This window comes from Trichechus manatus, unplaced genomic scaffold (genome assembly GCF_000243295.1).
Source record: "Trichechus manatus latirostris isolate Lorelei unplaced genomic scaffold, TriManLat1.0 scaffold00213, whole genome shotgun sequence".
Taxonomy (NCBI): domain Eukaryota; kingdom Metazoa; phylum Chordata; class Mammalia; order Sirenia; family Trichechidae; genus Trichechus; species Trichechus manatus.
In genome coordinates, this window is record NW_004444149.1 from 2009444 (window position 1) to 2022008 (window position 12565).

At 55.7% G+C, this 12565-nt stretch overlaps 2 protein-coding genes across 2 annotated transcripts in view; one reads left to right on the plus strand and one right to left on the minus strand.

Annotated features, from left to right (window-relative positions):
• Positions 1 to 1412, minus strand: part of DCST1 (DC-STAMP domain containing 1) — a 16535-nt gene extending 15123 nt beyond the window's left edge. The window contains exons 1-3 of the mRNA XM_004388627.1: positions 1352 to 1412; positions 888 to 1013; positions 722 to 796 (exon numbers count right to left, since the gene is read on the minus strand). Of these exons, the coding sequence (XP_004388684.1) occupies positions 722 to 796; positions 888 to 1013; positions 1352 to 1412 (262 nt within the window). The remainder of the gene's footprint in view (positions 1 to 721; positions 797 to 887; positions 1014 to 1351) is intronic.
• Positions 1413 to 1760: 348 nt separating this feature from the next.
• Positions 1761 to 9126, plus strand: DCST2 (DC-STAMP domain containing 2). The gene is made up of 13 exons (XM_004388545.1): positions 1761 to 2028; positions 2204 to 2374; positions 2689 to 2790; positions 3026 to 3223; positions 3728 to 3793; positions 4317 to 4530; positions 4703 to 4860; positions 5520 to 5684; positions 6945 to 7112; positions 7253 to 7353; positions 8107 to 8237; positions 8607 to 8734; positions 9077 to 9126. Exons 1-13 carry the CDS (start codon positions 1761 to 1763, stop codon positions 9124 to 9126), a joined length of 1920 nt encoding a protein of 639 aa, XP_004388602.1.
• Positions 9127 to 12565: the final 3439 nt, after the last annotated feature.

Sequence of the window (12565 nt, forward strand, 5' to 3'; positions counted from 1 at the left end):
GTTACTGAGCTGCTGAATGATCCAAACCTCAAAACTTCCCTACCTTGAGACTTTTTGTTCTGTGAAATGATAAAGTTTCTTTATTATTAAACCACTTGTAGGTGGATTTTCCATTCTTGCAGCCCCATAACTCCTGAAGCAAAGTCTCCATTCCAATGTCACCTCTGAGAAGCCTCCCCTGACTGCTCAAGCTAGAGTAGCTCCCAGTTCCTTTCTGTCACATCTCCCTGTTTTGCTTTTTTCATATCACTTGTCACCCTCAGAAATGCTTATTTCTTTGTTTACTTATTATCTAACTCTCTCCGATAGAATGTAAACTCCAGGAGAGCTGGGTGCTTGTCAGCCTTGTTCACTGCTGACTCCTCAACAAGTGCTCAATAAATGTTGAGTGAATAAGTGATTTCTCAGGAGGAGCAGGGAACAAGGCCAGAGAGGCCAGGAGAGATGGGGATTATGAAGGGTCCTGGGGTTTGGACTATACCATGTGGAAAATGGAGAGTCCCTTAGATTGGGGAGTCTCCTTAAGGGCAAGGACTGTGTCTTCCTCCTCAGACCAGGGTCCTCTTCCCTCTGGATCTCCCCACAAAGCCCAGGATAAGGCTGAGGCCACAAGGGATGCTTGGGTACAGAAGAGACAAGCTCAGACTCCTTCCTGGGCATCCAGGACTAGGCTGTGCTCCACAGGCCTCTAGAGTGCTCCTGGCCTTCGCCCGGCACTCACCCACCAAGCTGTAGAGTGTCTTCATCTTCTGATCTTCATAGATGTTCATGGGGTTCACCAGGATCTGAAAGAGCCCTAGGGCACAGGGTCAAACCAAAGGCCAAAAGGTGGGTCCCACACCTGGCCCAGCCTCTGCCCACCCTTGACCCTCTGCTTCCACACTCACCTATGGCAAGGAGCCCTCCAGTGCCTGCCCCCAGCAGGAAAGCGGTGACAGGAAACTCGCCTGGCTGGCGCCACAGGAATCGGCTATAGGAGACTGGCAGCCCCCAGCTCAAGAGCCTCTGCACCGCTGAGGGGTCAAAGGGTTTAGCCCAGCGGGGCCAACAGCCCACTCTTCTGGCTGAGACGGGCTCACTAGGATTAGGGGCTTTCTGGGGGTAGAGGCTGGGGGTGGGGTGCTGGGTGAGGGTGGCAGGAACTTGGAGGATTCTGGAGGAGATAAAGTACGCTCAGGTGTGAGGGAGAAGAGAGGAAAGGGTTGGGCTCAGGGGCGCTGGGTGAGAGGGTTGGGGGATGAGGCGCCCCCAAGGCAGGGGGCAGCGTGGAGGATCCCTGGAGGACAGATTGCATGAGGAGTGGGGACTGGCGTCGCTGGGGAGGGGCTGGCGGCTCTCGTGACTGACTCACTGGTGTGGGGTAGTTTCCTTCTTGGCCCCTTTGCTCCATTCTGATCAAGACTGATAGTCATGCTTCTGCTCTGGGGGACCCCTCTCACCCCAGAAGTCTCCTGAGGGATCTTCTTGCATGTGAGGTTCTGCTGAGAGAAAGGAGGGGCTGTCCTGTCCTCTGCCTCACCCACAGTCTGTGTCTGAGATCTGTCTTTTGATTCCTCTGCTCCAAAGGCTTATGGAAGGAAGATTAGAGACCTCTCTCTCCCCTCCCCGGTCCTTGAAACTGGGGACGGAGGATTCCAAGAGACACACAGTAAAAGCCCTCTGGAACCTTAGAATACGGTGAGAAATTCCAGGACCCTTTAAGAGCCACAGAACCTGGTGGGCATCTCCTGGAGACAGGCAAACATTTGGTCTTAGCAGCCATGCACAAAGTCATGAAGAATGCTGTGGCCACCTGGGGGGGACAGGAGCCTAGCTTGGCACGGGCCGTGGTCCGCAGTGTGGCGGGCTTTGCCCTGGGCTTGTCCTTGGCCACAGCCTATGGGCTGCTGGAGCTGCTGGTGGAAGGCCGTAGCCCCTGGGGCTGCCTGGTGGGCACCCTCACTTTGGCTGCCTTCCTTAGCCTGGGCATGGGGTTCTCTCGCCAGGTCCGAGTAACTGTCCTCCTGTTGTTGCCCCAAGCCTTTTCCAGTGAGCCTGGCACCTGGGGAGGGGGACAGGTCCTCGCGCTGGGACTGGGGCTGGGGCAGGAGAGGAGTCCTGGCGGAGAGGGTAGGGTGAGGGAGATATTCTGACCGCGTGTATAAGGGATATGTATATGTTGCCATGTGCTGGGTTCTGGCTCTGATGGCAATGTTCCCCTCAGGGCAGGGCCGGGCATTGCTGTTGCTGGCTGCCTTTGGGTTGGTCCTGCAAGGGCCTTGTGCCAATACCCTACGTAACTTCACCCGCGCCAGCGAGGCTGTGGCCTGTGGGGCCGAACTGGCCCTGAACCAGTCTGCTGAAGTACTGGAGCGGGCCAAGCAGCCCCTTGTCAGTAAGACCCACACCCTCCACTGCCCCATGTCCTCGTCCTGCGTGTTCTACAGACCTGGCTTCATTCCTCTCTGCTGGTACTGAGTCCTAAACTCAAAACACCCAGGGCCTGAAAAGGGCCCTGTGGTCCCAGTGGCCCCCTTCAACCTCGCTCTCCGGCCTCCTCCACTGCCAGATTAACATTCTTTCGGATCCCAGCACCCAGACTCCCTACCTCTGGGATGGCTGCCCTCTCTCCACTCCCCGGCCCAGGGTAATGGTGAGAACCCAGGGCCTAGAGGAGGCCCCACAGCGCCCTTGCCCCTTGCCCTTCAGGTGCCCTGAACAAGATCAAAGCCATCGCCCAGAAGGCCAAGGTGGTGGCTGACCGCGTCCGCAAGTTCTTCCGGTCAATCATGGACGGCATGAAGCATATAGGTCAGCACATTCGCATGGGAAGGGGGCGTGTGTGAAATGCACCCAGTCTCCTCACCCCCACCTCTGTTCAGGCCTCTACTATCCCTCCTGGGTGTTGACGAGTACCCCTGGATACAGCACAGCCGGGCCCCTGACCACAGGTCTCCCCTCTTTGGCTGTGGCCCTGGTGTTCCCAATCCCTTGAGAAGCTGCTTCGCCCTCTGGCCCTTGGTGCCAGCTGCACACTCGTCCCCAGCCAGGGCCCTGCGCAGTGTGTGGTACTGGCTACTGCACATCGGGGACGTGTGCAACTCGGAGCTGGGCAACCCTTACTCGAAATGCGCCCGGATCTTCGACGACGCCAAGGACAACTGCATGAAGGTCATCCCGCAGGCCTACCACCTGTGCTACGTGCTCACGCCCTTCAAACTGGTGCTCTGTGGACTTGCCGGCGGTGAGAATATCAGACGCCCACCCACAGGGAGGAGCTGGCTCAGGGCGGGACGGGGCGGGGCCTGCGTGGGCGGGGCCTGCGTGGGCGGGGTTTGAATGGGCGGGGCCCAGGGGCCAATTGGGAGCAGGACCAATAGGGAGGCGTAGTCTCTGAGTGGCGGGAAGCGTTCAACAGTAGACTACTACCCTCAATGTTCGCGGTTCGATCCCACCCCTAGAGGGGCCTCAGAAGACAGGCCTGACGATTAGCTTCTGAAAGGTCACAGCCTTGAAAACCCCATGGAGTAGTTCTACTCTGTACACATGAGGTCGCCATGAGTCGGAATTCACTCACACGTCAGCTAACAAAAACACCTAGGGAGGGACCAAGGCGGGGGCGGGGCAAAAGGGAAGGGCCAGTGGGAGAGCCAAGCTAAAAAGGCGCCCGTTCTAAAAGAAGGTCCCTGGAGGTGCCAGGGCTGACTGACCCCCCTCCTCCTGACACCTCGCGGTCTCCGACTCTCAGTGGCCCAGGTGTTCTGCATCATCCCCAAGTACATCCAACCCTTTTTGCGCAAGACCATCGGCACGCGTGAGTGACCCCTCCTAGCCCCCTCTGCAAGCGGCGCTCCCTCCCTCATCCTGGTCTGGCCGTGGCCTGGCCGGGAGCGCTCCCGGTCCGTGGAAGAGAACGCAAGAACTGGGAAGAACCTCAAGAGGTCACTCAGGCAGGCTACCATCCGTGGGGTGCAGCCTGGGAAAGCGAAGACCCGCGAGGAGGGGGGGCCTCACCGAAGCTTGACTTTAGGGCAGGAGCTGGGACTAGAAGCAGGGCCCCCTGCCCCCTAGGGCAGGTCATTGAGATCATTCATTGATTCACTTACCAACTATTTCCGGAGCATCTAGTGTGCGCCAGGTGTGGTGCTGGGGGCTGGGGACTGGGGACACAGTGGCAATGGCACAGATATGTAGTGGCTCAATCCAGAGGGTCCAAACGCTGGGGTTTCCTGGGTGCTCTGTGAGCTGTGTGACACCTTGGCTGTGCCAGGCTCTCTTCTGGCACAGCCCTGCCCCCTTCTAACTCTCCTTACATCCCCCTGACTGGCTGACCCCAGCGGTGATGAAGCTGATTAACCGGGTGCGTCAGGAATTTGAGTTCAACCTGACAGCCACCCACCACTTCTCTGTGAATTTCAATGCCTCTCGGAGCCTGTCCCAGGTAGCGCTGGACCTCCAGGAGGCTGTCAGCCTGAAGCTGTACCGTGTCCGAGAGGCCCTGGCTCTGATGGGTTACACCACGTCTCTGCTGCTCACGTTTCTCTACCTCCAGTGAGGGGCTACGGGTCTGGGCGTGGAGATCTAGGGCTGCCGGGGGCCAGCTCATCCCCATGGCTTCCTGGGAGGCTGAAATTGCAGGAGGGTGGGAGGGAGGGAGGGAGTGCCCTGTGGGGTCTGGCCAGGGATGCTGAGAAGGGGCCTCATGTGCATTCCACCCCACCAGAGCCCTGTTTTACCGGTACTGTTACCTGAACTGGGTTGATTTCGACAATGTCTACATTACCAGCCGGTTCCTGCGCATGGAGGCGGTCCGCTCCGAGGCAGGACTGCCCACGGTGCTGCCACTCAGTGCCCACGAGGCCAGACGCTACATCCAGCCGGGTGAGGGCCCCAAGACAGGAGGAGGGGCTCTGGGGAGTGCCAGGCCTCCCCCAGCCCCGCTGCCCTGACCCGAAATCCTGGGCACCTGCAGAACCACAGGGAAGAAAGACAATTAGGTGCCAAGGCAGTGTCAGGCTGAGGGGGAGACAGCCCTGTCCTTGGAGAGCCCTCATTTTGAAAAGAGAAAGCAGACAGAGAAGGGGCAGGTGATACTTCTCAGAGTAGCCTAGAAGTCAGGCCAGAGGGAAGGCTAGGCGGGGAGTGGATATGGAGCAAGAGAGGAGAAGCTGGGAAGGCTCTGGGTGGAGGAACGGTGGTAGGAAGTGTGGATGTGCTAATTGGGAGGAGGAGATGCAGCCTGGCTGGGAGGACGCTAGTGTGAGTGGGGAGCAGGTAAAGGGATTAGGGTGTCCCGGGGGCAGGCTTCCTGAGATTGGGAGTGGGCCCCTGCTAGGCCTGCACCTCCAGTCATGGGGTCCCTGGCCCCTGAAGAGGGCTTCCCACCCGTGCCCATGGGTTCTCACAACTCCTTTGACTTTCCATTTTCCAGAAGCGCAGAGACCCAGATTCAGTCAGGGTCAGGAGCTCTGTCCATGAGCAGAGGTCTGGTGGGCGGGAAAATCAGGAACCATCCTCCTGACCACCCTACTTCTACCCAGGCTCCCTCTTCCTGTCCCAGTGGGAGCGGATTTTTTACATCCTGGCGGTCTTCAGCCTTCTGCGGCACCTTCTCCTGGTGCTGCTCCTGGTCTTCCTGGACTATGCTGTCTTCTGGGTGCTTGACCTGGCCCGGCACCACCTGCAGGGGGAGATTGTGGCCCGCAGTGAGCACCTACACTCCCCTCCCCCGCCCCGCTGAAGCCCCCTTGGCCTGGTCTTCATCCTCCGCACCCTCTCGCATGTCTTCTCCTTTCCTACCCTCAACCCTGGGGGACTACCTGAATGTCCCCATGTCACTGTTACTCTCCAGCCCCTGGCTCTGCCCCTCTTCTAACTAGTAACTAACAAGTAACACTTGTGTCCAGTTCAAGGTTATAACCAGGGCTTCAAACCAGTTTGTTCAGGTTTGAACCCCTGCTGAGAATTTGCATTTCTAACAAGTTCTCAGGGGATGTTAATGCTGCTGGTTAGGGACCAGTTCTGAGAACCACCAGCAGAGCAGTGGTCTCGAAATTTATTACACATAAGAATCACCTGGGGAATCTTGTTAAACTGTAGATTCTGATTCAGTATATCTGGGGTGGAAATGTTTTGAATGAACCAGTTTGAAGCCTTGGTTATAACCAAAAAAAGAAAACCAAACTCATTGCCATCGAGTCGATTCCAACTCATAGCGACCCTACAGGACAGAGAAGAACCGCTCTATAGGGTTTTCAAGGAGCACCTGGTGGATTCGAACTACTGACTCTTTGGTTAGCAGTCGTAGCTCTTAACTACTATGCCACAAACACAAGTTGCAGAGTCAGACTGGCCTGAGTTCAAAAGCCAGCTCTGCTCTTCAGCAGGCGACGGCCTCTCAGCAAGCTGCTTCATTTCTCAGAGCCCCCATTTCCTCATCTGAAAAATGAGCTAATGATGGTAGCAACCATGGGTGGCTGTAAGGAACATGTGAGATCATGTGCGTTGAGCGCCTGGTAGACCATTGATTGAGAGTGTGCCATGAACCAAAGAATATAATTAATCTAAGTCTCTGTACCAGAGGTCCAACAGAAAAAGTAAAAAATAAAACAAAACAATAAAACACCTAGTCCAGTGCCTGCTACACAATCAGTGCTCAGCAAATGCTTTAAAATAAATGCCTCTGGAAGGTCATGGAGGCAGGGGTATGGACTCACTGACCATTAAGGTCATCTCAGATCTGGTGGCCTGGACAGATAGGCAGCAGTGCCATCCAGCTGGACCATGGGGCCAGTCCTAGGTGCCAGGGGTTGAGGGTAGGCCCTGTGTACCACAAAGGTGCCTGGGGCATCAAAGGTCCCTGGCTGGGAGCACGGGCCATCCCTCTGACCTGCACCGCTCCACTTTCCTGCAGGCTGGAGTGGGCGGCTGCCGTGAGCATCCCTCACTTGGTGTCTTTGTGCCAGGCCCTGTGTTGGTATCCATCACCGTGGAAGGGGAAGGCTATACTGGCAAGATTTACCGTGACCTGGTGTCTGCATTCGATGTCCTGCAACAAGGCAACATCAGTATCTTGTCCCGGCGCTGCCTCCTGCATCCCTCAGAGCCTGAAGCCACTGGTTACATAGTCATTGGTATGAACCTCACCCCTGAGCGCACTGGGGGAATGGGCACCATTAAGGCAGGAGGGGCACAGGCTCCTGGGAGGTGGGCCTGGGGGGGTGGCTGGCACCTTGTGCCCATCGACAAAGCTTCTGTGCCCGCTGTGCTCCAGGCAGCATGTATGGCCTATGCTTCTTCGTCACTCTGTTTGGTGCCTATATCAGTCGGCTGCGGCGGATCATCTGTGCCTCCTACTACCCATCCCGGGAGCAGGTGAGGGGTCCATGGCGGGCAGCCAGTCCCTGGCCCCCTCCCAAGGGTGCCAAACTAGTGGCATTCTGCCTTGGCTTTGGGGAACTTCAAGTCCTTCAGCTGCCCCAGCCCTCTCCCCTCTGGTTGAACAGGCAGGTGTCTGGACCCCAGAGGAGGCTGGGAGAAATGGTGCCTCTTGGGACAGGGATACCTGAGACAGAAAATCAAACCAAACCGATTCTGACTCATAGCGACCCCATAGGACAGAGTAGAACTGCCCCCTAGGGTTTCCTGAGACAGAGCTTGTCTCCAAAATTTTGGTAAAACCATGGGGAGGTGGGCGGTGTTGGCCTGTTGAGTGTGAATGGACACTGCCGTCTGCTCATTCATTCACTAACTGTTTACCGAGCATCCTGTCTGCCAGTCATTGTGCTGGGCTCCAAGGATGCCAAGATGAACCAGACGCAGCCTGGAGCTCACACCCCCGGGGCAGCCAGACAGGCTTCTAATAAGACGTTACAATTAAAAAGTTATTTTTATTAAAGAAAGAATAAAGGGCCTTGGAAACCCAGAGAAGGGGTGGGTAACTCTGCCTGGGGGAGTCCAGAAGGCTTCCCAGAGGAAGAGGCATTTGAGCCAAGCTTAGAGGGATTCATAGGAGCTGGACAGAGGAAAAGGTAGGGAGTGGGCGGGGGAGGTGCCGAGGGCATTCCAAACAGATTGAGCTAGAAAAGGGGGATCAAGGGAACCCATTCCTGATCTCCCCTCTACCAGGAGAGGATCTCCTACTTGTACAACATACTTCTGAGCCGCCGAACCCATCTGTTGTCTGCCCTGCATCGAGCAGTGAGGCGGCGCACAGCTGACCAGGACCCAAAGAGTGTCCTCGATGTGCTGGGCAGCTGGTGAGAGCCCCATCCTTCCCAAGAGTTCCTTAGGGGGGTGGGGTAAGAGGGGACAGAAAAAGAGCTAGAGGTCAGAATGGATCACTGTCCTCCCTAAGTGTCAAAAGATTGGTTTGGTTGAAGGTGTTCATTCCATGCCATTCATGCCCTGAGGGGCAGAATTCGGGATGGGAATTATTAGGGGTGGGGCGTAAATGGAGGAGGACAGGGAGACAGAGAGGTTGTTGCTAAAGTTCGAGCCATGGGGGTTAGACCCCAGGAAGGCCCGCCCATGGTTTAGAGGTTGGTGCTGGAGAGTGGGGAGGGGCTTCCAGCTGCCTAGGCCGACTGGACTGGCCGGTCTAGTGTTTTGGGGGCCTCTCTCCTTAGGTGTCCCTTCCTGGCTCCGTTCCTCAGCCCCTTTCAGTCACACCAGGTCTACTGTTTGGGCTGTGGGCAGCCCCAGGATGATGGGGACATGGAGAACTTTGTGTCCTGCAGTACCCCGGGCTGCCGAGGTGAGACACCTGGGACGCACGACATTTGCATATGACCATCAACTTCTGTCCTCCCTTTAAGGACTTCTCCTATCTCACCTTTTACATCCTCCCTTGGTTACAATGCATGTTCTCATTTACATAGAGCCCCCAGGTAGCTCATTTCCTCCATCCGAAACAAAACCCACTGCCTTGGAGTCAGTTCTGACTCATAGCAACCCCATAGGGTTTCCAAGGCTATAAATCTCTATGGAAGCCGATTGCCAAATCTTTCTCCCGCGGAGCTGCTGGTGGTTTCGAACCGCTGACCTTTCGGTTAGAAGTCCATCCCTTATATTTGTCTTAATTCTTCGCTGCAAACAGGATTAATATGCAAGTGGCAATGCAGCAGTTCCCTAGCGTGCACCCCTTGACAGGGACGGTCTCCTGGAGGTAGGGGAGGGGAGGCGGGGCTGGAAGCCTGGGAGACAGTAGGTGGGTGGGTAAGCTCACATTCATCTCCTTCCCTCCTGGACTCCTCCAGGTCTCTTCTGCACCACCTGCTTCCGCCTCCTGGACAACACCTGCTGTGTGTGTGCATCTCCCCTCTCCTACCAGGGGGACCTGGACCTGGAGCTGTGAGTCTTCCAGTGACATGGGGTGGCTGGAGCGGGGTGGGGCGGGGGGCAGTGGGAATGGCCACCCCTCCCCAGGAGCTCTCTGGGTCACTGAGATGGAGACTTCTGCAGGGACTCCAGCGATGAGGAGGGTCCCCGGCTGTGGCTGGCTGCAGCTCAAAAAAAGGACCCTGAGAAAGAGTGGTTACTGCGGCAAGAGCTCCCAAAAGCACTAGACAAGACCATCTCCTCAGAGTCCAGCTTGGAGTCCAGGTGAGTGCGGAGCGGGGAAGCTGGGAGGGGAGGGATTGAACAGAGCATCAATAAGGGAATGAAGCAAGCTCTGACAGCAGCAGAGAGGACAGAACAACCAATTTGGGATAGGGGTATATTCCTGAAGGCTTCACAGAAGAGGTTCTAGGGTCAACCTGGTGGTTTGTTAGGCCAAGGAGTGGAGAAAAGCATTCCAGGAGGAGAGTCACGTGAGTTTGAAGAATGTGAGACATTTGGGAAAGCAGAGCCTAAGGGGGGAGAGAGAGAAAGAGAGTGTGTGTGTGTGTCTGGGTGGAGACCTCAGAGAATGTTGGGAGATAAGGTTGGAAGTCAAGGTGGAGACAGATGAGGAAGGAAGGGCCTTACTTGCCATCTAAAGAACTTAGGTTGAAAAGTGATGTGTTGATATTGGTCTTTTAGGATGATAAACTAAGAAGGCAGAGTGGAGGCTAGACGGGAGGCAGGGAGACCAGAGAGGAGTTTGCTGTAGTCCAGGAGAAGTTGGTGGTGACCTCAGGATGGAGGTGCTGAGAATGACTGAATGCATTTCTACACTTGGGACTGGGCGGGTTGGGCAGGAGGAGGAACAGGTCTGGGGAAGAAGAACTGGTTCAGTCTGAGATCTTTGAGAGGTCTGTAGGGCATCCAGCTAGAGATGCCCAGGGAGCAGTTGGAATGGGGGAGGGCTCTGGACTAGAGAGATATTTTGGGTTGCGGGGGGGGTGTTGACTTAGAGATTGTAGGAGAGAGGATAAGACAGACCATCCTGGTGGTGGCAGAAGAGGAGAAGGAGGCATGGTCAGAACCCTAAGGAGCTCACTCCCAGACTAAGGAGGAGAGAGGGTTAAGAAAGCAGGAGAGCCAACCTATCACATGCTGTGAGATGATCAAGGATGAGGATTGAGGACAGGCCATTGAATTTGGCAGTCAGGAGATCACTGGAGTGGTTTATGGGAACAATTTTCATGGCATCAAGAAGGCCAAAACCAGATCATAATGGGTTGCGGGGTGGCGGATGGAGAGGACTCGGAAACAGGGCAAGGGACTCCTGTATCACGTTGCAAGAAGTCTGATCATTCTTTTAGCACAGCCACTGCTGTAATTTAAAAAAGGAAGTTTGACGGTGAAGAGAAGGGAGTTAGCTTTGCACAGCAAAAGTAGCTTGAAGGGGACCCAGCACCAAAAGATTTTTCTTTATCCAAGGATAGGTGATGAGATCTGAAGGAGACACGGGTGGTGCAAATGGTTAACTGCCGAAAGATTGGCAGTTCGAACCCACCCGGAGGCACTTCAGAAGGCCTGGCAATCTGCTTCCAAAAGGGCACAGCCTTGAAAAGCCTATGGAGCGGTTCTGCTCCATAGGGTTGCCATGAATTGACTCAGTGGCAACTGACAACGACAATAACAACAGGGAAATCTGAGCATTTAGGAGGTAAAAGAGAGATGCAGGAGAGATGGGATCTAGGGCTAGGTGGGCAGGGTGGCCTGGAAACGAGTAAGCCCACCCAAGGCAGGAGGGGAGAGTGTATGTTCCTCCGAGCAGACTTGAGTCTGTCCCAGCCTAGTGGCTTCTCTTTTCTCTGGGGATTAGGAGGCAAAGATTCGTGCTGAGTGAGGGGGTGGCTGGGAGTGGAATAAAGGTTGAAGCAGTGGGTGGTGGAGGTTGAAGTACTTGCGGTGAGGAGTGTGCAAAGAAGCTGACTGGGGAGCTTAAGGGATTTCCAGGCAGCGTTCAAGGCCCAGATGATGTTGAAAATCATTAGCGCTGGCTCCAATGGGCTTAGCTATGTGGTTTTCTCAGGCAAATGTGGTAGCTGTGAACAGGATTCGAGGGTTGAGGGCTTTTTCTGGGCAGGTCAGGGGAAGGGCAAGATGGGGAGACAACTAGGGTGTCTTCAGTAAGAATGTCTGAGATGACTGGATTTGGGGAAGAGAAGGGGCTGAGACCTCAGGGGTGAAGGGGGTCGCAGTCCAGGGTCTGTGTCTTGATGGGGTGTCAGAGCACAGCACGGGCAGTAGCCAGGAAGGGGAGCTGGCAGGACAGGAGGGGCAGAGAGCGCGAGCCAAGGCTGGGGAAGAGTCCTGGATGAATCCAGGGAGTGGCCAAGGCTGAGGGGGATGCCTGAGTGTGAGCAGAAGTGAAGGTCACTGGGGCCAAGGAGGTCAAGGAATTGAAAGGCCGGAGAGTTGGATGGGTACTCTAGTGAGGAGGTTGCTGGACCACTCAAGTAGCCGAAGTCACGTACCATATCCTGACAGACATGGCAGGGTGTTTGGTGGCCTGGGGAGCCAGCACCAGTAGTATAGCAGCCATGACAGCTGAGGGCTTTTGAAAACACCACGGGCCAGCTGAGTTTGAGAAGAACAAGCTGCCTCCACTTGGGAGGGCTGCAGAGACAACCATCCAGTGGGCACTTTCCAGTAAGAATGGGGCAGTGGAGGTAGTGAAGAGTCGGGAGGTTGAAGGAGAAGCAAAGCTTTATTTTTCACCGTTCCAGAGGGCCCACTGATATTAAAAGCTGGGTTGGCAGAGGGGGCAGCTTGAGTCTTGAGCAGGTATGATCACTACTGGTTTTACCCATACTGCTCACCATACTGCCTCAGCCTCAAGGGGACAGCTACAGCCCGGGGCTGGTATGCCTTGTGGGCCTGTCGGAGCAGGAGTGGCTAGTAAATAACAGGGGAATCTGCACAGATGGGGTCGGGGCCAGAGGCTTAGGGAGGGTAACAAGCGCCCAGGGGCAATCTCTAAATTGCACCCCCGCCCCCCAGTTTCAAGATGAATAGACATTGATAGCTGTCAGCAGAAATGCCTTCCCCCCTCTTGTCCGGCTGCCTCAGTCGGCCCTTTCATATTTGTGGCACCTTGGAATGTCATTCTGTGCCTTGTCTGGCGCCCCCTTGGACTTGTGCCCTGGGGCAAGTGCCTCCCTCTGCCCCCCTCCCTAAGCCTCTAGTAAGAGCAGCTGGTAGGGGGCAGGAA

What these genes read in the sequence shown, in the direction of transcription:
- DCST2 (XM_004388545.1), top strand. Translation starts at nt 1,761, where the DNA reads ATGCACAAAGTCATGAAGAATGCTGTGGCCACCTGGGGGGGACAGGAG. An exon ending in CACTGGTTACATAGTCATTG is followed by an intron (nt 7,113 to 7,252) that starts GTATGAACCTCA and finishes GCTGTGCTCCAG; the next exon opens with GCAGCATGTATGGCCTATGC. An exon ending in CTCGATGTGCTGGGCAGCTG is followed by an intron (nt 8,238 to 8,606) that starts GTGAGAGCCCCA and finishes CTCTCTCCTTAG; the next exon opens with GTGTCCCTTCCTGGCTCCGT.